General features: G+C 45.8%; 2 protein-coding genes across 7 annotated transcripts in view; both read left to right on the top strand.

Annotated features, from left to right (window-relative positions):
* The window catches only part of LOC308585946 (sodium channel protein type 1 subunit alpha), a 115,055-nt gene extending 107,844 nt beyond the window's left edge, over positions 1-7,211 (top strand). For all 4 annotated transcript variants that reach the window (XM_081192064.1, XM_081192063.1, XM_081192066.1 and 1 more), the window contains exons 23-27: positions 741-798; positions 1,499-1,632; positions 2,271-2,375; positions 2,892-3,162; positions 5,066-7,211. In XM_081192064.1, the coding sequence (XP_081048190.1) occupies positions 741-798; positions 1,499-1,632; positions 2,271-2,375; positions 2,892-3,162; positions 5,066-6,240 (1,743 nt within the window). In that variant the 3' untranslated portion in view covers positions 6,241-7,211. The remainder of the gene's footprint in view (positions 1-740; positions 799-1,498; positions 1,633-2,270; positions 2,376-2,891; positions 3,163-5,065) is intronic.
* Positions 7,212-14,218: 7,007 nt separating this feature from the next.
* Positions 14,219-24,265, top strand: part of TTC21B (tetratricopeptide repeat domain 21B) — a 37,269-nt gene continuing 27,222 nt past the window's right edge. For 2 of the 3 annotated variants that reach the window (XM_081195928.1, XM_081195927.1), the window contains exons 1-5: positions 14,221-14,633; positions 16,651-16,780; positions 17,511-17,621; positions 18,881-19,047; positions 20,149-20,271. In XM_081195928.1, coding sequence (XP_081052054.1) covers positions 14,613-14,633; positions 16,651-16,780; positions 17,511-17,621; positions 18,881-19,047; positions 20,149-20,271 — 552 coding nt within the window. In that variant the 5' untranslated portion in view covers positions 14,221-14,612. Of the gene's footprint in view, positions 14,634-16,650; positions 16,781-17,510; positions 17,622-18,880; positions 19,048-20,148; positions 20,272-24,265 lie in introns of all 3 variants that reach the window. The other variant, XM_081195929.1, reaches the window with a different exon arrangement.

Genomic DNA, 24,265 nt, shown 5'->3' with positions numbered 1-24,265 from the left:
TTAAGCCCCACCCTGCATCACTGATCACAAGACGCAACGCACCCACACAATTTCAATGGCAATGCCCATTAACTTGGGGGGGGCAGCCCCCTCAAATATTTTATGGAGGGATGGAAGGACCTCAGTCTCTAGGAGTTTGCTCCTATGATAATAAGTATCATTGTAGTAGGAATGTGGGGGTGGGGATTAAGTTCTTTATGAGCCTGTTATATCTTAGGATACATTAAAGTACCTTATTTCCATATTGCCAAAGGTATCATCTTTTGTATCTGTGCTTTGTATAATGAACCGAAATACTGAAACCTTTGTTTGCTTCTGAATTTTCTTAACTGTATCAGCTGGAGTGGGACTTAAGCCAGGTCATGACCATCATGCCAATTTGATTTAGTTGGGACCAATTTTATTTCATGGGGAACGAAGCTTAACAAATTTGCATCACAATCCTATGCATGTCCACTCAGAATGAGTTCCATAGAGTCCATGGGGCTTATTCCCATTGGAGGCATGCTTACTTGTCAGTGAGTCTCTTTGAACTTAACGGAACTTACTTTTGACCAGTATAGCATTCCACTGCATGGCAGGATCAAGCCCACTGAAAGCTTGAACAGCTCCCCCTTTACTTTAGTCCATAGTAATAACATATGTATATGTAAAGCATTTCCTATTGGTAACTCTGGTACAAGACATTGAGCACGGCTGTGAGTTCAGAGTTTTATGTTTAAAATGTTTTCTTGACGCAGGCTACATTTAAAGGATGGATGGACATTATGTATGCAGCGGTTGATTCAAGAAATGTAAGTACTTTGCATTCTTTGCCACACAAAGACTCTAGAATTCTGCTGATGAAATGCGCTTAAGGATAACATTAATGTAAACATGAATTATGTTCAAATTCAATAGCACCTTAATTGGTTTGTGTTTGTTTATACTTTGCTGCAAGCTGCCCAGAGTGGCTGGGGTAACCCAGGCAGATGGGCAGGGTACAAGAAGTTTATTATCATTATTATTATTAAAGATGGGCAGGGTACAAGAAATACCATCATCATCATAACATAAAGAATTCCAGGCATGCTGACGATTAAAGTGAAGATATAGCATTGCTATGGGACTCTCGGGAAGTGCTTTTGCATTGTGCTTTTATGATCATTTGTACTTATGGTGGTGGCTGTACACAATCCTGCACCGGTTTCATACCACAAACGGTGGCAGCATTGTATTGCTTTTGTTGTGCTGGAGTACAAGAGTGCCCCTCCAGATGGCAATAGTGCAGTAACACTGGGGAAGCATCACAGAACTAATAAGGTGTCTTGGTGCCCCCGTATAAATTTGTCACTAATGCTCTATTACTACATCATTGACATGTTCAATTATACACCTGCCAAAACACACACATTCACACATCTGGAGGGGTCCAGAGTTGTCTTGATGCCAACTTGCAAGCTTTTTTAAAATAAACTATGTTGAGGTTTCACAATCATTTCGCTTACTTTGTAGGTAGAACAGCAGCCTAAGTATGAAGACAACCTTTATATGTACCTTTACTTTGTTATCTTCATAATCTTTGGGTCATTCTTCACCCTGAATCTATTCATTGGCGTCATCATTGATAACTTCAATCAGCAAAAAAAGAAGATAAGTATTTTACCTGCGTTACCTTTAAAGCTCACATCATAAACTCTGGCTAAATCATGTGAACCTATTAAATGAAATAGTTGCTCTGACTTTTAAAGGGAAAAGTGGAGAGACCTATACATATTCATGACCATTTGGGAGAGAACCTTACCTTGCAAAACATTGAAGAGCTGCAATGTTTGGTCATTGGAAAGAAGTTCCTGCGGAGTGGTCTAGTGGTTGACAATACCTCCTCTCAGAATGTAGGGGCAGTTAAGGTTTATATTGGGGGTGGGTAATCTGTGTTCCTTCAGATGTTGCTGGACTACAAATCCCATCATCCCAACCATAAGCTGTGCTACCTGGGATACATATGGAAAGCCACAATTTCCCTACCTCTGTTCTACTTAAATCTTCCATTCTTACTGAATTGAGCCTAAATTAAAATTCTTATTCTACAATCAGTAAATGGGCACAACCATTTAAAGGGTATCACCTTTTACCGGCATCGCTGGAAAATTTGGAACAACCTCATTGTAAAAACCAATTAAGCCCAATATTTGTTTTTCTTTTGATTATGAATATGGAATACATGCAAGTGAGTGTATAGGCCATCTATGAGAATGTGATTATAACCATTTTTCATGTTATGCCCTTACTTTGGAGGTCAAGATATCTTTATGACAGAAGAACAGAAAAAGTACTACAATGCAATGAAAAAGTTGGGGTCTAAAAAGCCTCAAAAGCCTATTCCTAGACCAGGGGTAAGTGAGTCTATTCTAGATTGAAAGATTCGTTTTAAAAACAGCAAATGAGAAGTGAGTTTCTGTAAATTGGAGAGAGCAATCAATATTTGAATACATTTAAGTGAGTTTGTTTTTCTTGGTTTGGGGCATGCATGTTGTTGTTGTTTAGTCGTTTAGTTGTGTCTGACTCTTCATGACCCCATGGACCAGAGCACGCCAGGCACTCCACTGCCTCCTGCAGTTTGGTCAAACTCATTTTGGTAGCTTCGAGAACACTGTCCAACCATCTTGTCCTCTGTCATCCCCTTCTCCTTGAGCCCTCAATCCTTCCCAACATTAGGCATGCATATGTGCAAACTATTTGTACTTCTAAAGACATCTGAAGGTAGTCCTGTACTGAAAAGTTTTTGTTTTATGTTTCACTATGTTTTTATTGTGTGTGTCTATATCTATATATGTTATTAATTAAGTTGTAATCCAGCAATGTGCACACCAGAGCCTTAACTGATTTAATATCTCTTCTTCATACCTCAGAACAAATATCAAGGCATGGTCTTTGATTTTGTGACAAGACAAGTATTTGACATCAGTATTATGATTCTCATCTGCCTTAATATGATCACCATGATGGTCGAAACAGATGACCAAAGTAAAGAAATGGAAGATATTCTGTATCGGATTAATCTGATCTTCATAGTCCTTTTCACTGGAGAATGTGTCTTGAAACTAATTTCCCTGCGCTATTATTATTTCACCATTGGATGGAACATTTTTGATTTTGTGGTTGTCATCCTCTCCATTGTAGGTAAGGCCCGTTCTAAACAAAGCAAGGCAAATGTCAAAACTATATTAAGGTGCTTCAAATGTTGCTTTATTTCTTTCGCTGTTTTCAGTTGCTCAGCCACGTTGATTCCTAGTTGCATCTTCTGTAATTGTGTCATACGGAGCACGATCATTTCTGAATATGTTTGACAAATGTACAAAAAAAAGGTTTATCTTTGTCTGTGAGGATACAGGTTGCTTGTATCCATTTCATCCAATGAGGGAAATTCCAGACAGGTTAAAATTTCAAATTGCTAGATCTCAGTGAGCAGTATTTTCCTCTCCTTTCTGTATTGGCCCTCTCACTCTTCAGTAAAGATGGGTACTCTCACGCCCACCAATATATTTGGTTAGAAAGTCCCTGCGTATTTATCTTCCCACTTTGGAGACTGTGGCATCTCCCCTTGCCCCAGGTTTCTTTCTTAAGAAAACATCCCCAAAAGATGGTGAGTCACATATTCCACTTTTGGGAGTTCTCCTGTGGGCCGAAATCATTCCAACACAGGGGGGTTTTCCTCACCCTGTTTTTATTTTTAGTAGCATGGTAAGTATATTTGGTTAAGCACATTGGAAGGGTGGGTAACAAAAATCACACAAGCTGCTTAAAAAAAAAAAGAGGCTATCTTTTCTAAGTTCATTCTTACACTTGATCTACAAACCAATACTACCCAAAAAGGCTATAATTTACAAGCTCTTAAAGAAATGATGAAAAGGAAAATGTTTTTGATGAATGCCCCATTTGCCTCTACATGTGGGAACCAGGACTGGCCCAAGACCTTCTGTTGCTTGAAGCAAAGGTGAAAATAGCAACCGCTACCACCACCCCACTATGTAAAGAAGTTCACTAGAGTAACAGCTGATTCTTATGTCAACACTGGAGATGGGGCAATGTTTTGCACTACACCTGAAGGCAATAGCCTAGCCTATGAGGGTGGAGAACAGGCTGCCTGCACTGGTGTACTGAGGGGGGCAGGGTGAGTGCACCGGGTACCATTTGGGGAAAGGGTGCCATCACGGCCACACACACACACACACCCCAGGATGCGTGCCGGGCACGTGCCCTCCAGGGACGCGCGCCAGCCATGCCCCTGCCTGTTCTCCACTCTGGGGACTGCAGCATGTTGCTCTGCCACTGGCTGCCTGACACACATATGGTAGCTTTGTCCACCAATACCTATTGCCACTCCTCATTTTGCAGCATCTGCTGCTGAGGTGGCCAACTCATTCGGCCTGCTAGTTAGGGCCAGATCTAGTGGAGATGCACAAACCCATCCAGCTCAGCTGTCGGGGGGAACCAAGAAGTTGCTAAGTTGGATGGAAACAGCCACCATTCTCCTTTAATGTCAGCCCAGCAGGCTTGCCTGTTCCATAGGGCAGGAGCCTCGGCATTGTTTATTATCTTGATAAGGTATGTTTTTGTTGGTTATCACTGTCTTCTAGTATCCAAAGTGCCTTTGTTCCATTTCTGACATCTGCATAAGCCACCTATTGCCTAATCTGTTATATTTAAATTGGTTACTCCCAGATGTGCTGCTTGATTTAGATTTCAAATAACAATAGGTTAAGATGAATGAATCTAGAAAGGCTTAGATGACATAATTTTCTATGTGTTAGATAAAATATAAAAGTTGACTTCTAGCATTCTTGAGTTGTTACTGCACACTGCCATAAAGTCAGAAACTCGGCAGTTTACAGCCCATTCCTATGCATGTTTACTCAGAAATAAGGGTTGCTTTGTTCAATGAGATTTACTTCTGAGTCGTTGCGCATAGGATTGCAGACTTTGTCACTGAAAGCTCCTTAAAGTTCACAGGGAAGTCAAGGCAGGACATTGGCATTGATAAACAATTAGCCCTAAGACTATTGCTTAATTGTATTTTTAACAGGTATGTTCCTAGCAGAGATTATTGAAAAATACTTTGTGTCGCCCACCTTGTTCCGAGTGATCCGACTTGCCAGGATAGGCCGCATCCTGCGTCTCATCAAGGGTGCTAAAGGGATCCGCACTCTGCTTTTTGCCTTGATGATGTCTCTCCCTGCCTTGTTCAACATTGGTCTTCTCCTTTTCCTGGTCATGTTCATCTATGCTATATTTGGAATGTCCAACTTTGCCTACGTGAAGAGAGAAGTGGGCATTGATGACATGTTCAACTTTGAAACTTTTGGCAACAGCATGATCTGCCTCTTCATGATCACCACCTCTGCTGGCTGGGATGGGTTGCTAGCTCCCATTCTCAACAGTGGGCCGCCAGACTGTGACCCTAAAAAAGACCACCCTGGAAGCTCAGTCAAAGGAGATTGTGGCAATCCTTCTGTTGGGATCTTCTTCTTTGTCAGCTATATCATCATATCATTTTTAGTTGTAGTAAACATGTACATCGCTGTCATTCTGGAGAACTTTGGTGTGGCGACCGAAGAAAGTGCTGAGCCTTTGAGTGAGGACGACTTTGAGATGTTCTATGAAGTCTGGGAAAAGTTTGACCCAGATGCAACCCAGTTTATGGAATTTGAAAAACTCTCGGAGTTTGCAGCTGCTCTGGAACCTCCTCTTCATTTACCAAAACCCAACAAGGTTCAGCTTATTGCGATGGATCTACCCATGGTAAGTGGTGACAGAATTCACTGCCTTGACATCTTGTTTGCTTTTACGAAGCGCGTCCTCGGGGAGAGCGGAGAGATGGATGCTCTCCGCATACAGATGGAGGACCGCTTTATGCAATCCAACCCTTCCAAGGCCTCCTACGAGCCCATCACAACTACACTGAAACGTAAACAAGAGGAGTTGTCCGCTGTCATCATTCAGCGGGCTTACAGGCGTTACCGCCTAAGACAGACAATACACCAAGCTTCCTTTGTATATAATAAAAATAAATTAGAAGGAGGGGCGGGCCAGCGTCTCAAGGATGAAATTCTCATTGACAAGATCAATGAAAACTCTTACACAGAAAAAACAGACCTGACCATGTCCACCGCTCTTTGTCCACCATCCTACGACCGCGTAACCAAGCCCATTGAAGAAAAACACGAAAAAGAAGGTAAAGATGTACAGAAGAAAAAGTAAAGCGCCAGTTTAAACAAAAACACAAAACTGATTGGGTGACAAATTGTTTACAGCCTGTGTGAGTAATGTAGTTGTGTCAACAGGACTCCTCTAGGCGGTATATGCCAAACAGACAGTTTTTACAAATATACTGTATTCTTTAAGGTCAGTGCCTATAACAAGACAGAAACCCCTCGTCGTCAAAATGTGACTATATATAAACTATGGGAAGCATGACAGGAGGTTCCTGTTTTCATTACCAGCTGACACTGCTGAAGAGGAGAGGAAAAAATGGCTAATCAGACTGTAGGGACCAGTAAAAGGGGTTGGGAGGGGGGGAACACTAATTTGTGTGTGTGTTAAAACATAGAACACTTAGTACAGTCAGTAAGTATATCCATTTCAACTGCCACATTTGTCATCTTTTTACGAAATCTGTGTTGGTGGATTCCTTTCCTTCCTTCCTTCCTTCCTTCCTTCCTTCCTTCCTTCCTTCCTTCCTTCCTTTCTTTCTTTTTATTCACACATTGTGACTATTTTTGTAAATGGGGTTTATGCTGGGGAAAGGGGGTAAGTACTACTTTGTCGGTATGAGGACCAGGCGTTCTATTATATGACTCTCTTATATGCACACCAAAATGATTTGCATGGGGGCATGCTGCACTTCTTATAGATCATGCATGGGGGGAAAACATTACGTCCACCAAGAGCAACGAGTTTTTAACAACTCTTGTTAAAACTGCGAGGGAATACTCCGTTCTGAGGTGCTTTAACAAACATGTTTCATGTTGTGTTACATTCGGGCAAGTGTTTAAATGCCTCTAAAGTCCCCTCAAACTCACCAGAGCAAAACAAGACGGATTATTTTTGCACCGGCAATTAAATCTCAGCTAGAGCTGGAGTCGGGAGTCGCTGTTTTTATGTCTGTGTCAATTATTTTTCCCTGTATGGTGTATTCAAGGCAATGTGCCCTTAAAAAAAAGAAAAGAAAACAAGAAACAACTGAACTGACCAAAAACCCCTTTATGAATTTGTTCCGCTTCATCCTGCAGTATTGTTTAGCCATCTTCAGCTCTCAGCCAGGTTGCCAACGTACGTGTTCAATGAAGAGCCCTCTGTTGTGTAAATAGTAATTTTACCTGTGGTGCATGTTTGAGCAAATGAATAACGACCTGAGCACATTTATTGCATCAAATATGTACCACAATAGGTTTAGTGTGCAAGCTTTCAACAGGTAAAAACAATGTATTCTGTACCATTATAGATAGTTTGGATCCTATCAGTGCATGTTTATATTGCCTATGCTGCTCTTCCTTCAAGTGTCCAGAATCTTAAATATGGGAAGCCATACGTCAGAGGTAAAGTGGAAAAAAGTGTTCAACAAGACCTCATCCCCTCATATCATTAAGCAATATTTGCAGCTACTTGAGAGGTTCTTTCTTTCTGTTTGACATTTTTAAATTTGAAGTGAAAACCAATCTGATGTATAGCCAGACTGTACAGACACATTGCAAACTGCTAAACCTGTTGAAAATAATGTGGTTAGAATTTTATAAGCAAATATAAATATTGTAAAAAAAAATCATGTTTGTTTTATTTTTGAGCATTATGTACATAAAAATGAGAAATGAATTTTATCTTGAGGTTGACGTTGCAGCCTTTTGGGTTACATTCTGTCCATAGCACTTTCTCACGGAAGAACTTCAGAAAATAAGAAACGAAGAAGAGACGGGTAATTGTAGCTTTCTGCTTTTTAAAATTGTATTTGCAAACATTTTCAAGGTGCAATAATTAAATTATTTGTGAAGGAAAGATTCACAGTTCGCTTGCTTCCAGCAATTCTTTGCACTTGGAAGAGGATGCAATGTTTTTATTTTAAATCTCTAGCAGTGCCTGCATCAGAAAATGTAGCCTTTTTCTTTCACAGAACCATGTTCTTTTCCTGTTTTTATTTACGCGGACTGTGTTTGTTCATTTGACTCATGCTTTAATAGAACTGTTACAAATATATCTTGGGTCCACAGTATTTTTTCACAGAAAAAAATAAATAGCAGAATTATATAACCAAACACATCAGGACATTTTATGTTTCTTACATGGGATATGTTAAATATAGATTATTTCTTTTAATAAACAATCAACTTATACTGTATTGGTGAACTGCATGCAGGAAATGCTACTAATATCCTAAATAATGCTATACATCATTACTAATGTGCAAAATAATAAAGATTAATTTTTTATTGTAATTTCCTTGGCTACTTTTCGTATCTAGGACAAAATGAACTGCAACCTCTGATTGTCAAGGAGCTGTCAGGCGAGCACAAGTCATCCACAGGGCAGGAAAGAACCTGAGACACGAAAGGCAATTAGCTTTGGTTCACAGAAAGTAACAACACAGCAGAGGTCCTTTAGCTCTAGTTGGAGATGTTGCTGAAACTGACCACTGGTCCTGCCTTTTCTCTCTAACCTCTCACTCAAGATCCCCACCCCGCAAGCAGACAAAAGCTGTATCAAGGGAGCGAGCTTGTCTTCTAGTCCTGTCTCTCCCATTGCTCAGCAATGTGCAGGACTGTCCTCGAGCAGGGGGTCGGGGGGGGGCAGCAGAACTGGGACTGTCCTGCTACTGGGTAGCATTGGCAACCTCTGATTTCTCCCTCTGAGTCTGCACTGGCACTGTGACTCTCAGCCTCCAGCCCTGTCCTGGAAGAGTCTCTTTCTTCTGCCCGCCCCCCCCCCCCCCATTGCTCAAACCTCCTGCTTCTAGCACCTCCCAGATCGTCCCTTCCCCAGACTGCTCCCCAGTGTCCCACCACCACAATCCAGGGTCTAAATCGTCTTCTGTGTTAGGGTTGGCATATTTTGAAGAGCAAAAAAGAGGACACATTTGCCGACTGCTAACTACAGATTGCTTTGACAACTCTCGTTTTAAATACCCCTACTATGTGCAGGCTATGGAAACTGTGATATTTTGCTAGCAGCAATGTTCTTAACTTTCAACAACAAACTAATAGTAATACATATTGCTCCCTCACTTGCCACGTGAAAGTATTTTGGCTCATGTTCACATCTTTGTGAACGTAAGTGTGCACGGAACAATTTATTAAACTGTTTAACATGCATAGCTGTCAACTTTTCCCTTTTCTTGCGAGGAATCCTATTCGGAATAAGGGAATTTTCCTTAAAAAAAGGGAAACATTGACAGCTATGTTAACATGTAAATATGGACTTTCCTTAAGGGCAGGGGGATGTTAACTCTTGCCCTCCCAGACTCCTCCAGGATCTTGTAGCTGAGCCAGTGTCCTTTTAGTTCGGCCACAAGAGAATGGATTTATACAGTATGTAGTTAGTTTAGGATGCTGCTCTGTTGTGATTCTCTGCTGCAGACTAACTTAGCCAAGTGCCTCAGATCTGAGTCTAATACACTAGAAAAAAATTCTTCAGTTACTGTAAACAAAAACAAAAAACCCAGACATTTTGCCAAATTTTAGAAATCCGCCCAGACAAAAATTTTAATTCTGAAAAAGAGGACATGTCAAGGGGGAAAGGGACATATGGCAACCGAACCTGGAAAAGAGGACGTGTCCTGGAAAAAGAGGACATATGGCAACCCTCCCTGGGGGACTCTTAGGCAGGTGTCACCCACCACTTTTCCTCAACAAGCCAATCCTGGACACTGATGTAAATAGGAACATAACTAAGTAGTGATTTCAAGCACACTTGCATGGAACAAAGTTCCATTGATATCAATAAGAGTTCATTCTGAGAAAATTGCCCATGGGAGACATTTTTGGTCTGAGTGCCAGGATTATGGCTTCTGCATCTAGTACCAGAGATTTTGTATTCAATTTTCACAGTGCAGGATCAAGATTCTCACCCACAGTGGTCAGCTAATCAGGTGGTCAGCGCTGTTTGCACTACTGACAGCCAATCACTGTTTGATGGAGAAGGCTGTTTTTCAGCACCATCTGATGATCAACAAGTAATAATGATAATAATTTGTACACTTAGACAAATAAGTACATGCATTCCACCCTTTCGTTTCTAATTTTTTTCAAACGCGTGCACGTCGCCTGTTATGTGAGCATCTCAATATCAACAAATCATAGAAAATGCATAAAATACAGTATAGTACACAACCACAAAACAACAATTAAAATAATCATAAACAGGCAACCATCAAGCGGTTTAAAAATTGTTAAAAGATCTGTAACGGCAAAAGACCAATCGCCACGATGTTGCCAGAATGCGTTCCTCAGCAGATAAAGGTTCCCACCTCGTGGTTTAGATGGTTTCCCCCTCCCTCGCAAGCACTTCCCAGAACAAATGGTGTGAAATCCAAGATTCTACCTTTATTTTTCTTATGAAAAGATTGATTAATATTGATGTAAAATAGGATCTTGTAACTTCTTTTATCTTGCTTATTTGGATGGACTGCAGCTGTGAGGGGGAAAAGGAAGCAGAAAAAAGATAAAGTGGCCATGCTTGAACTCAGAGGATGATCATACTCATACTATCTTGTTTAAAATGTTGTTTTGTTTTAGTTGTTTAAAGCACACCGTGTCTGCATGCAAGTCAGTGGAGCAGTTTGTTGACTCGAGTGACAGATGTGTCTCAGCACGATGTATGAGATGGAGAGATATTTTCATTGGGGCCATTATGTAGAAGGATTCGATCCTCCCCCCACATCCTTTCAGCACTCATGATCATGACTGCCCCCTGCTGCAGTTGGGGGGGGGCAGAAATAGAGAGGGGGGAAATATGCATAAAGGCAATGCTATTTGGAAAGGGAAGCGCTAAAGCAATAGTTGATTCCTGGAGAGGCGACTGAGGGTGTAGGAAAGGGAATGGCTATAGCATGGGTAGGCAAACTAAGGCCCAGGGGCCGGATCCGGCCCAATCGCCTTCTCAATCCGGCCCACAGATGATCCGGGAATCAGCGTGTTTTTACATGACTAGAATGTGTGCTTTTATTTAAAATGCATCTCTGGGTTATTTATGGGGCATAGGAATTTGTGTGTCCCCCCCAAAAAAATATACTGGCCCCCCACAAGGTCTGAGGGACAGTGGACTGGCCCCCTGCTGAAAAAGTTTGCTGACCCCTGGGCTAGAGCAATCTATGCAAGCCATTACTGCCCAGAATAACAACTGAAATGATGTTTTGTTCATGCAGGTACCATGTATAAAGTGCATGAACAGAGAATGCCTATGCTGAGCACAATAAACATCCAGTATGGATGCTTGATTTCATGGGAGTTACTTAATATATTATATTATAGAATATTGTAATAGACTGGTTGTATTGTCCATATGCTGTTGTCAAATGCACCTCCTAAACTCGCCCATAACCATGGTTGGAATACAGAATCGTAGAATCAGAGCGTTCGAAGGAACCTTGAGGATCCAACCCCCTGCAATGTAGGAATATGCAGTTGTTCCTTATGGGGATTGAACCTGCAACCTTGGTGTCATCAGCACCACGCCCCAATCAACTGAGCTACCAGAGGCAAGTACTGCTGTAGCCAGCCACTTAGCAAAGAAACATTATGCTGATATGCTTGCAACACCCTTGTTTTTTCAGTGTTCTATTAACATTCTCTCCCTTTTACAGAGCAGTGTAAGGATTGTGTGGGTGTTGCCTTTCCCTCTCCATATTTGTGCTTGGCTTGAGAGCTGAGGGGTGATCCATTCACTTGGCTTTCTACTGTGTGCATTATGTGCAATGGTCAGCACCGAGTGCCTGCCTGAAGTGTGCAAACAGGTTTTAAATATTAATATAATCTCCAGAGAAGCTGAGCTTCCAGAGCGATCCTAACCATGTCTACTCAGAAGAAATTCCTGTTGAAATCCATGGGGTTAGGATTCCAGCCACAGCCTGTGCCAATAAAAACAACAACAAAAAGACAGCCAAGGTGAGCCTTTTGGTACGTCAAAGACGCACTAACTTATTGTGACAATCTCTTCAGATTTATAAGGTGATCTGCAGTTGGCAGACCTACGTTTTGGGATCCCTGAAGCTTGCAGTGTCATGAGGGCCCCTTCGCCACTAGCAACAAGGTCTGGGTAACCACTGCTCTCTTCCTCCATGGGGTTGTTCCATGACAGATCCCTACACCTTTACAACATCTGTGCTACTGACTCTCAAATGTTCAGATTGTTGAAATAAATTAATAATCATCATTATCATCAGTTTGCGTCATACGGCTCAAATTGGGTCTACTAGACCCAAAATTGTTAAGCAACGTGAACTAAAATCACTTCTGGGGCCCCTCTGGGATTAGGGGCCTCCTGAAGTTTAAGCTTCATTCATTTCATACTAGATTCGTCCCAGGTTATGTGTGTGATTTGTGTGTGCAAACATATGCAACACACACACATATACCATAGCTGTCAACTTTTCCCTTTTCTTGCGAGGAATCCTATTCGGAATAAGGGAATTTCCCTTAAAAAGGGGGGAAAGTTGACAGCTATGACATATACAGTACATTTATCTACATACATGACCATAGAGGACGGGAAAGTTAAGCTACTAGAGTCAAATGGTCGTGATATACATGGTGTTTCCATGCAAAGCTCAATTATTCACAATATAATCAGACAACTGATAACATCAGAACAGTAGCGCGCTGGTCTTCTGCAGGAAAAAAGACGAGAGAGCACGTTTTTAAGGCGTTACAAGACTCTTCGTTATTCACAATAAGGTTGATGGGTGATATAAGACGGTCTCGTTCTGCTATGCTAACTATATAACTGTGTAACTATTGTTGGAGGAGAGGGGGTTGAACATTCCTGGCTGAAGCTGCTGGAGAGTTGCTACTTGAGGGCGCAAGAGCCCGCTTTTCGTTGCAGCAAAACGTTGGGACTTCTGACGACCCCTTTGCCGTCTCCGGCGTAAGCCAATAGAAGCTCACTCCGGCGTCCGCTCCTCTCCATAAAAGCGAACCTCCAGCCAATCAAGTGCCAACACAAGATGGTGACGCGCGAACCTTCCCATCGCCGGCGGCACTCAAGAGCTTCCCTTCCGATTCACAGGGAGGAGAAGGAGGAGGAGGAGGACCGCGTAACACCGCATTTCCGGCTCCCGTTGGGATGGAGGAGAAATTCCTGCATGCGGGCTCAGAGCCCAGCGTGCGGGTCTGCAAAACTGGCGCCTGAGACGTGCGCTGAGTGTAAGACAGCCCAAACTGGACGGATACCCCCCCCCCGCTCTTTTCCCCGAAAAGAACTGCCAGTTACTCATGTCCTGATCAAAGTATCATGGGCAGCAGCACACAGAAAAAGAGAGGGGACGGTACTATATGGATGAGTACTATCACAAAAGCATTGATTCTGCTACCCCAGGATTTGGTATTCTCGTTTTGTTTGGAAAGAGGATCTGATGCTATTTAAACAACAACAACAACCAGCAAATGAAAAGGAGCTTCATTTTCTCTTGTTTTGCTTGCCTTTGGTAATCCTCACAGAACTCTAGCCCAATGGTTGCCATTAATTTGATTTGAACTGATTTTATAATGAGTTGATTTTAGAATGCTGTATTATTTTACTGTTGTTAGCCGCTCTGAGCGCAGCTTCGGCTGGGGAAGGCGGGATATAAATAAAAAAAAAATTATTATTATTATTATTATTATTGTTGTTGTTGTTGTTGTTGTTGTTGTTGTTGCCTTAAAAACAACCCATAGGTAGATCATGGGCGCGAGGAAGCAGCTTACACCCCCCCTCCATGGACCACAAAGTTTGGCAGCTTTCGAGAGTGGTTTCCTGCATTTGTAGAACCAGATATACAAGACAAAGTGAAAGGCCGCTGTTTTTACGTGTCCTCGGTGAGAAGCTGGCCTCCCCAGACCCCTTTTTGCCCCTTTCCAAAAACCCGGAACGCCTGAACAGCTTCACACTCGGTCGGTGGGGCATCTTCATTTCAGGGTTGTGGGTTCGAGCCCTATGTTGGGCACAGATTCCTGCATTGCAGTGGGTCGGATCAGATGGCCCCTCGGGGTCCCTTCCAACTCTGTAATTCTATGCGAGGCGTGTTTGTGTGTGTGTCAATCGAAGAACCTCCCCACCCCCGGACCCACTCCTTTCCCCCCAAGGTAACCCATGGAAGCCCTCTTCCTCCCCAGCCCCAGCCTGCGCATCCAGCGCTGCGTCCAGCTCCGAAGATGCGCCGTCCCGTCCACGGGAGCTCGCGCCGTAATAAAAGCATCGCGCTTTTCAAGATGCCCCCGGAGCGAAGGCTAGGGGAGGGATGGTTTGGGTTCTTTTTTTCCCCCTTGCGGCAACGAATTAGTAGGGCGAGGAGGACCCGCCCGGCAAGGCCCAGCCTTCCCTTCCTCAGGCGCCTCCCCTGGACGCTGCTGCAGTCGCGTTAGCAACCAGGGCCGCTGCTTCCGGCAGCCATGGATCCTTCCTTGCTGCAGGTTTGTCAGAGGCGCTTCGGCTCGTCCCTCCCCTCCGGCCCGCGAGCGAAATTTCCCGTTCTTTCCTCCCGCGCCCCTCTCCTCTCGGGAAACGCGCCCCTCTCGGCGGCTTCTGCGCTCCTCCTTTTCTCCCCCCGACGTTTTGGAAAGCTCCCAGCTCTCGCGTAACAAAGCAAGCAAGAGATGGGGGGGGGGGGAGGCAGCGAGCCTTTCCACCTTCTCCCTCCTAGCTTTCTTTTTCTCTCCCTTTGGAAGTAAGACAAAATGAACCGAAACACCCATCACCACAGAATGTTGTTGTTTAGTCGTGTCTGGCTCTTCGTGACCCCATTGGACCAGAGCACGCCAGGCACATCTGCCTTCCACTGCCTCCCGCGGTTTGGTCAAACTCATGCTGGTAGCTTCGAGAACACTGTCCAACCATCTCGTCCTCTGTCGTCCCCTTCTCCTTGTGCCCTCCATCTTTCCCAACATCAGGGTCTTTTCCAGGGAGTCTTCTCATGAGGTGGCCAAAGTATTGGAGCCTCAGCTTCAGGATCTGTCCTTCCAGTGAGCCCTCAGGGCTGATTTCCTTAAGAATGGAGAGGTTTGATCTTCTTGCAGTCCATGGGACTCTCAAGAGTCTCCTCCAGCACCATAATTCAAAAGCATCCATTCTTCGGTGATCAGCCTTCTTTATGGTCCAGCTCTCACTTCCATACATCACTACTGGGAAAACCATAGCTTGAACTATACAGACCTTTGTTGGCAAGGTGATGTCTCTGCTTTTTAAGATGCTGTCTAGGTTTGTCAGTGCTTTTCTCCCAAGAAGCAGGCGTCTTTTAACCACAGAATAGAATTATTGAAATGAGCCCGATGGCCATCTAGTTCATCCCCCTTTTCAATGCAGGGATCTTTCGCGAATCGTGGGACTTGAACCCTTGACTCTCAGATTAAGAGTCTGATGACTGGCTGAGCTACAAATGCCAGTGTTTCTGAGCTGAGCATCGGGCGTCTGAGCCTCCTTCACATGTTTACATGTGTTTTTAAATGTCAGCACACACGTATTTGGGAGGACTGCTTCATATTATACTTTCTGCAGGAAGCATGGAGAAGGGTGTTTGTGTGTCTTCTCCTGTGAATGTACAAAGTTTCTGCCACTGTCTTTAAACATCTGTGTGCATCTGCACTTGGGAAACATGAAGGGACAGTGTGTTTTTACTCCTACATTGCAGGGGGCTGGACTAGATGACCCTTGGAGCCCCTTTCAACTCTACCATTCAGTGTTTCTGTGAAGTAAACAAGCATGAGGGAGCAGCAGCAAACTTAGGCTCTTTTCCCGTTACATAGATGACAAGGCAGCAATTTGTGAGTTTGTCACCGTGTGTGTACTCAAAAGGCAGCTGCTGCCATTCCCATCTCCCCGATGAGTGTATATATGTTACATATGTTTGCCAGTACAGTGGTACCTCTGGTTAAGTATTTAATTCGTTCTGGAGGTCCGTTCTTAACCTGAAACTGTTCTTAACCTGAAGCACCACTTTAGCTAATGGGGCCTCCTGCTGCCACTGCGCTGCCACTGCACGATTTCTGTTCTCATTCTGAAGCCAAGTTCTTAACCCAAGGTACTATTTCTGGGTTAGCGGAGTCTGTAACCTGAAGCATATGTAACCTGAAGCGTATGTAACCCGAGGTACCACTGTACCAACTTACCACATTGACACTCTGCAATTTTAGGCACACACTTGAATCTTCTCAGGAACAGGATTTGGCCCACTCTTAGAAGAGTTCTGCAGGACTATAAAACGTCACGACTGGAGGCGGCACAATGGCAACATCTGCAGAAAGAGAGCGTTGCATATTTATTTTTATCCCACCATTTAGCAAAATAAATAAAGCTCCTAGAGTAAGCTTGCAAATCACACTAACTTCTCATTTCATCTCAACCGTATGGCGCTGGAAGTAGCTCTCCTAACTCAGTGGTTTCAGTTTTATTAGTATTTACACCTGTGTGATTGTATCCATCATTTCCTTGCAGACGCTCATTAATTACTATTGCCAAGAAGGCTACTTTCGTCATATTCAGACACTTGCCAGTGAAGGCCTCAAGTTGTTTAGCAATGACCCAATCTTCGTTTTTTACCGCATTTACGGCAGGCTGATGGAAGGTAAGGCTTTTGACTGAATATCTTTCGAAATGTTAAACCCCGCTGATTTTGGCAGGTTTACTCAGAGCACGACAGAGTATGCTGGATACCACCCAGTGTAAAGATATGCAGAGAGATGCTTTAGCTATATCGATAATTCTGTAGTGGGCAGTGGGGACCTCCTGGCAGAGGCATTGCTGCCGCTGAATGGGAAGACGAGTGGGTTGATACTATGCAAACACACTTGTAGAACATTCCTTGCCCATGCCTCCCTCCCAGTAAACAGCAGCACCTCCACTGTTGGGAGGTCAGGTAAGCACCCTCCACCACACTGCAAGAATATTAGAGTCCTTAATAACTGAGAAGTGCAGACTAGGGGGAACGGAAGCCCTGTATAGGGAAGCCTTTCAATGTGTAATGTTTTATTGTGTTTTTATATCTGTTGGAAGCCACCCAGAGTGGCTGGGGCAACCCAGTCAAATGGGCAGGGTACAAATAAGGAAATTATTATTTATAAGGAGGAGCATCTGCTTTGCTTGCAGAAGGTCTGAGGTTCAGTCCCCAGGCATCTCCTAGCAGAGCTGGGAGTGCTATCTGTCTGAAATCCTGGAGGATGACTGGCATGTCAGCTAAATGGACCAGTGGTCTGGCTTTTGGTATAAGGCAGCTTCCTGTTTTCCTCTGCTTGATGAAGCACGTATTCCATGGCACCAGAAAATGAAACTTAACCTTCTTGAATTTGATTCCTTAGGGCACATTCAAGAGGCTCTTCTCGACCTCGAAACTCTTAAAAACAAGCAGGACGTATCCCTTTGCACAATGATGGCAATGATCTATGCCCATAAAAAGAGCCCAAATCCAGGTACAGTTTGAACTATCTCTACAACGAATAAAGCCATGTGGACTTAACGGTCCTGAATGAGGGACCAGGGGCGCAGCCTGGGAGTCATTCTGGACTCACAGCTGTCCATGGAGGCACAGGTCAATTCTGTGTCCAGGGCAGCTGTTTACCAGCTCCATCTGGTACACAGGCTGAGACCCTATCTGCCCGCGGACTCTCTCGCCAGAGTGGTGCATGCTCTAGTTATCTCTCGCTTGGACTACTGCAATGCGCTCTATGTGGGGCTACCTTTGAAGGTGACCCGGAAACTACAATTAATCCAGAATGCAGCAGCTAGACTGGTGACTGAGAGTGGCTGCCGAGACCACTTAACACTGGCCCTGAAAGACCTACATTGGCTCCCAGTACGTTTCCGGGCACAATTCAAAGTGTTGGTGCTGACCTTTAAAGCCCTAAACGGCTTTGGCCCAGTATACCTGAAGGAGTGTCTCCACCCCCATTGTTCTGCCCAGACACTGAGGTCCAGTGCCGAGGGCCTTCTGGCGGTTCCGTCACTGAGAGAAGCAAAGTTACAGGGAATCAGGCTGAGGGCCTTCTCGGTAGTGGCACCCACCCTGTGGAACGCCCTCCCATCAGATGTCAAAGAAATAAACAACTATTGAACTTTTAGAAGACATCTGAAAGCAGCCCTGTTTAGGGAACCTTTTAACATTTGATGAATCATTGTATTTTAATATTCTGCTGGAAGCCGCCCAGAGTGGCTGGGGAAACCCAGTCAGATGGCAGGGTATAAAAAGTATATTATTATTATTATTATTTATTTATTTATTTATTTATTTATTTAGTGAGTTGTTAACATTTCCTTTGCTGTCCTGTTTAATGTGAAAGCACGTGGGGCCTTCAATAAAATGTTGCGGCATAATCTGCCTAACCGAAGTGCACCTGCTCAGAGTGCCTCTTCCAGAAAGCCATTGCAAACACCCCCCATTCATTCCCTGCCTCCCCATTTATAATTGCACGCACACAATTCTGGTTCTGAATTTGAACCAGAAATACCTTAGCAAGAGGAATCATCCATTTCAAGTTTAACAGCAGGAGGATCCAAAGCGGCCTTGCTAATATTTTTACTGTTAAACCATGGCAGTAGGGAGTTTGTCCCTGTTGCATGCCATCTTGCCATATATCTGTAGCATGTACCGAAGACAGTAGGCCGAATCGGGCCGTTTCCACACACCCACTGTTACGGTTTAAATAACCACCACTTTACTGATTTTCTTCAGATCGAGAAGCCATTGTGGAGCTGGATGCCAAGCTGAAGGAGCAACGCAAAGTAGCAGGACAGCAGGCATTGTATTTTGCAGGCTTGTTCTTGTGGCATATTGGGCGCCACGAGAAAGCCCGCGAATACGTTGACAGGATGATCAAGATCTCGAATGGCAGCACAGAGGTAAGCCGCTTCCCATAGTCACACTTGGTATCTCTGCTTGCTATAGAACGAGACTTGCTAGCCCTCAGCTATGTTGAGTCATCCTGTAGATCATAGCCTGTTATTACTGCTTCATTTAACGCTCAAGGAATATTTTGGCGGAATCAGTACTGTTAAAAACTAGCCTGATGGTTTCTCTTTAGTTAGCTGTTAAGCATGTCTGGTTCATTAACCGAAATGAGTCACTAGCCAATAGCGCTGTTTGAGGCAGCTAAGCCATCTAATGGGTCTGAATCACAGATGTTCCCAATGCTTGGGGTTTTCTTTGAGCTGCTGACACAGAAACGCCATGTGCTGTGCATAAACGTGGGTGTTTTCCCGTCAAGTTTAAATTGCAAAAATCGTGAATTTTGTTTTGAATGCTTTCTCACCAGCCAGTTGCATACTAACAGCATGAAACATTAGGAGAATGATTGGAGCCAAACAGATTATATGAAGGCCTTAGACCCTGGAGTGTTTTAAGGCTTCTTGGCTCACAAATGTTTTCCTCTAACCCTCTCTTCAACATTAGAACCTCTCAGCCAAGGCAGGAGGCTTCATCCTTCGCACGGTATAAAGAAGTTACCTTGGAACTGGCAGAAGCAGAGTTTTAAATGATTCTGCAGTTAGCGTTTTCCGTTTCTCTTAGTATGGATGTGAAGTAGCAGCATTGTAACAGAGGCTGTACTATGGCCACTCCAAAAGATGCAAATTTGAACATATAAGAGAGTTCCTTGTGTTTCCATTATTGGTGCTTCACAGAGATCTTGTGTGTGCAGACATTTGGATTTTCAGGATCTTGGCTCACCACGTTTCCTGGGTTCCCCCTTTTAACATTTCATCTGGTGCAGTTCATATGGTATACCTAGTGTTTTGAACAGTACATTTGGAATTGCTGTTTTGGGTTTGGAAGGTTGTTGTTGAGACTCTAGATGGCTTTCTCAGTCATGAGTCCCAGCTGGTAAAACAGAGAAAGGGATCTCTTTCATGCCAACTTTGCGAGGATGGATGTTCTAAAAACCATTTTTTTCTGAAAGCTTTCTTTAAGAAGCCCACATTTTAACATTTTGCTTTTCTTTGCAGGGATTGATTTTGAAAGGGTGGCTTGATGTCACCTCTGGAAAAGAAGCAAGTATTAAAAAAGCTGTGAAATACTTTGATGAAGGGCTGCAAAATGGAAACGATACCTTTGGCCTGATGGGTAAAGTAAGTCTGTTATTAAAACAGAAGCTTTTAATCCTTGCCTGTTAATATAACTGAGATTGTGGTGTGTGCCAATGGATCTCACACAGATTGCTTTACACCTAGTCTGGGTTGCTCAATGTGAGTATCGGAATAAAAGTTCGGAGTTAGTCCCAGGGATGGGAACACAGGTCTGAAAATTTTAGGAAACTGCTCACTATCTCTTGTCATTTCATTATTTTGAATGGTACAGGTACAGTGGTACCCCGCAAGACGAATGCCTCGCAAGACGGAAAACCCGCAAGACGAAAGGGTTTTCTGTTTTGGAGGCGCTTCGCAAGACGAATTTCCCTATGGGCTTGCATCGCAAGACGAAAGCCCATAGGGAAATGCTGGCGGTCAGGAGCAAAGACTTTCGCCCACAGCCGGCCTTCAGAAGAGGACCTCTTCTGAAGGCCGGCGGGGGGCAAAAGTCTTTGCTCCCCCCGCCTGCCTCCCCCCCGCCTGCCCCGGGCGATCTTAAAATGCTGGCGGGCGGGAGCGAAGCGTTCGCTGCCGACCCCCAGCATTTTAAAATCTCCCCGTGTCCTGGGAAGATTTTAAAATGCTGGGGGTCGGGAGCGAAGCGCTGCAGACCCCCAGCATTTTAAAATCTCCCCGTGTCCTGGGAAGATTTTAAAATGCTGGGGGTCGGGAGCGAAGCGCTGCCGACCCCCAGCATTTTAAAACCTCCCCGGGACACGGGGAGATTTTAAAATGCTGGGGGTCGGCAGCGCTTCGCTCCCCACCCCCAGCATTTTAAAACGCTGTTCCGAAGTGGGGCGGGGGGGCGGGGACACCTGGCCCCGCCGCCCCACTTCGGAAAGCTCTTCCGAAGTGGGGAGGGGGGGCGGGAACACCTGGCCCCGCCGCCCCACTTCGGAAAGCTGTTCCGAAGTGGGGCGGGGGGGGGCGGGGACACCTGGCCCCGCCGCCCCACTTCGGAAAGCTCTTCCGAAGTGGGGAGGGGGGGGTGGGAACACCTGGCCCCGCCGCCCCACTTCGGAAAGCTCTTCCGAAGTGGGGAGGGGGGGCGGGAACACCTGGCCCCGCCGCCCCACTTCGGAAAGCTCTTCCGAAGTGGGGAGGGGGGGCGGGAACACCTGGCCCCGCCGCCCCACTTCGGAAAGCTCTTCCGAAGTGGGGCGGGGGGGCGGGGACACCTGGCCCCGCCGCCCCACTTCGGAAAGCTCTTCCGAAGTGGGGAGGGGGGGCGGGGACACCTGGCCCCGCCGCCCCACTTCGGAAAGCTCTTCCGAAGTGGGGAGGGGGGCGGGAACACCTGGCCCCGCCGCCCCACTTCGGAAAGCTCTTCCGAAGTGGGGAGGGGGGCGGGAACACCTGGCCCCGCCGCCCCACTTCGGAAAGCTCTTCCGAAGTGGGGCGGGGGGGCGGGAACACCTGGCCCCGCCGCCCCACTTCGGAAAGCTGTTCCGAAGTGGGGCGGGGGGGGCGGGGACACCTGCCCCATCCGCCCCACTTCGGAAAGCTGTTCCGAAGTGGGGCGGGGGGCGGGAACACCTTCTGAAGGCGGGCAGGGGGCGAAAGTCTTTGTCCCCCCTGCCTGCCTTCCCAGGGGCTTTTAAATCGCCCCGGACAGCGGAGAAGTCCTCCGCTGTCCGGAGCGATTTTAAAATGCCGCCCGCCAGCATTTTAAGATAGCCCCGCACAGCGGAGAAGTCCTCCGCTGTCCCAGGGTTTTTTAAAATGCTGGGGGTGGGAAGAAAATAATAATAATAATAATAATAAATTTTATTTATATCCCGCCCTCCCCAGCCAAAGCCGGGCTCAGGGCGGCTAACAACAATCAAATAATCAGTAAAATAATCACACAATCTAAAAATATTCATTATAAAAATTAATTAAATCAAATTGATGGCAACCAATTAAGCAGAATTATGTGTAGGTTGCCAGAGGAGGGAGTCAGGCTGCGCCCTGACCAAAGGCCTGGCGGAACAACTCTGTCTTGCAGGCCCTGCGGAAAGATGTCAGGTCCCGCAGGGCCCTAGTCTCTTTTGACAGAGCATTCCACCAGTTTGGAGCTGCAGCCGAGAAGGCCCTGGCTCTAGTTGAGGCCAGCCTAACCTCTCTGAGGCCTGGGACCTTGAGGATGTTATTATTTGCAGACCGTAGGTTTCTCTGTGGGGCATACCAGGAGAGGCGGTCCCGTAGGTACGAGGGTCCTAGGCCGTATAGGGCTTTAAAGGTTAAAACCAGCACCTTAAACCTGATCCTGTACTCCACCGGGAGCCAGTGCAGCTGGTATAATACCGGATGAATGTGCTCTCGCAGCGGAGACCCCATAAGGAGTCTCGCCGCGGCATTCTGCACCCGCTGGAGTTTCTGGGTCAGTCTCAAGGGCAGCCCCACGTAGAGCGAGTTACAATAATCCAGTCTGGAGGTGACCGTCGCATGGATCACAGTGGCTAGGTCAGGACGAGAGAGATAAGGGGCCAACTGCTTAGCTTGGCGGAGATGAAAAAATGCCGCCTTTGTTATAGCTGTAATCTGCGACTCCATAGAGAGGGAGGTATCGAAGATTACACCCAAACTCTTAACGGACGGTGCTGGCACTAATTGCACCCCCGCAAGAGATGGGAGTTGCCCCCTCGATCCCATATCGTCCCGCCCCAGCCAGAGGACCTCTGTCTTCGAAGGATTTAACTTCAACCGGCTCCCACGTAACCATCCAGCCACAGCTTCCAGACATCTGGTCAGTGTGTCTGGGGCCGAGTCAGGATGGCCATCCATCAACAGATAGAGTTGGGTGTCATCAGCATACTGATGGCAACCCAGCCCAAAACTCCGGACAAGCTGGGCGAGGGGGCGCATAAAGATGTTAAAAAGCATCGGGGAGAGAATTGCACCCTGAGGCACTCCACACACCAAGGAGTGGCGTGATGACAATTCCCCCCCAAGCGCCACCCTCTGTCCCCGACCAGAGAGAAACGAGCGCAGCCATTGAAGGACTGTGCCCTGGATCCCCACGTCGGCAAGGCGGTGGTCCAGGAGTTCGTGATCGACCATGTCAAAGGCTGCTGACAGATCTAGAAGAATCAGCAGCCCTGACCCGCCTCGATCCAGCTGCCTGCGGAGATCATCTGTTAGGGCGACCAGAGCCGTCTCGGTCCCATGACCAGCACGGAAGCCGGACTGGAATGGGTCCAGAGCAGATGTTTCATCCAGAAACCTACCAAGCTGTTCAGCAACCACTCTCTCAATCACCTTACCCAGGAATGGAAGATTCGAGACCGGGCGGTAATTGGATAGATCTGAGGGATCTAATGATGTTTTCTTTAAGAGCGGACGCACCACCGCCTCCTTCAGTTCCCCTGGGAATATCCCGGTGCCAAGGGACAAATTGATGATATCCCCCAGGGGGCCCCGCACCTCGTCTGGACACGCTCTAATCAGCCATGACGGGCACGGGTCAAGAGGACAGGTGGTGGGCTTTCCAGCTTGGAGGAATCTGTCCACATCGGCTGGAGATATCCGGTCAAAGTGGTCCAATACTGGACCCGAGGACAGTCGAGGGGCCTCCAGTTCCTTTATTGTATCCAAATTGGCAGGGAGGTCATGGCGGAGCGACAAGACCTTCTCCGCAAAAAAGCTCGCAAATGCCTCACAGCTGTGTGTCAGATTGTTATTTAAATTTGGCTGTCCCTCAAGGGACGTTAAAGACCGAATTATACTAAATAATTGCGCCGGGCGAGAGCTAGCGGATGCAATGGAGGCCGCGAAGTAAGACTTCTTAGCAGCCTTCACTGCCATCTCATAGGTTTTCATAAAAACCCTATAAGATGTTCTTGAGGCTCCGTCACGGGCACCCCGCCATACTCGCTCTAGCCGTCTGAGGTCCCGCTTCATTTTCCGAAGCTCCTCGGTAAACCAGGGAGCCCGGTTTCTGCGGGGTCGCAGAGGGCGCTTAGGTGCGATCTCATCAATGGCTGCCAGGAGCTGGGTATTCCAGCCCTCAACA

The sequence above is a fragment of the Podarcis bocagei genome (genome assembly GCF_964188305.1).
Source record: "Podarcis bocagei genome assembly, chromosome: 1".
NCBI lineage: Eukaryota > Metazoa > Chordata > Lepidosauria > Squamata > Lacertidae > Podarcis > Podarcis bocagei.
Note: the sequence above shows the minus strand (reverse complement) of the source record. Positions and strands in the feature narration are given on the sequence as shown.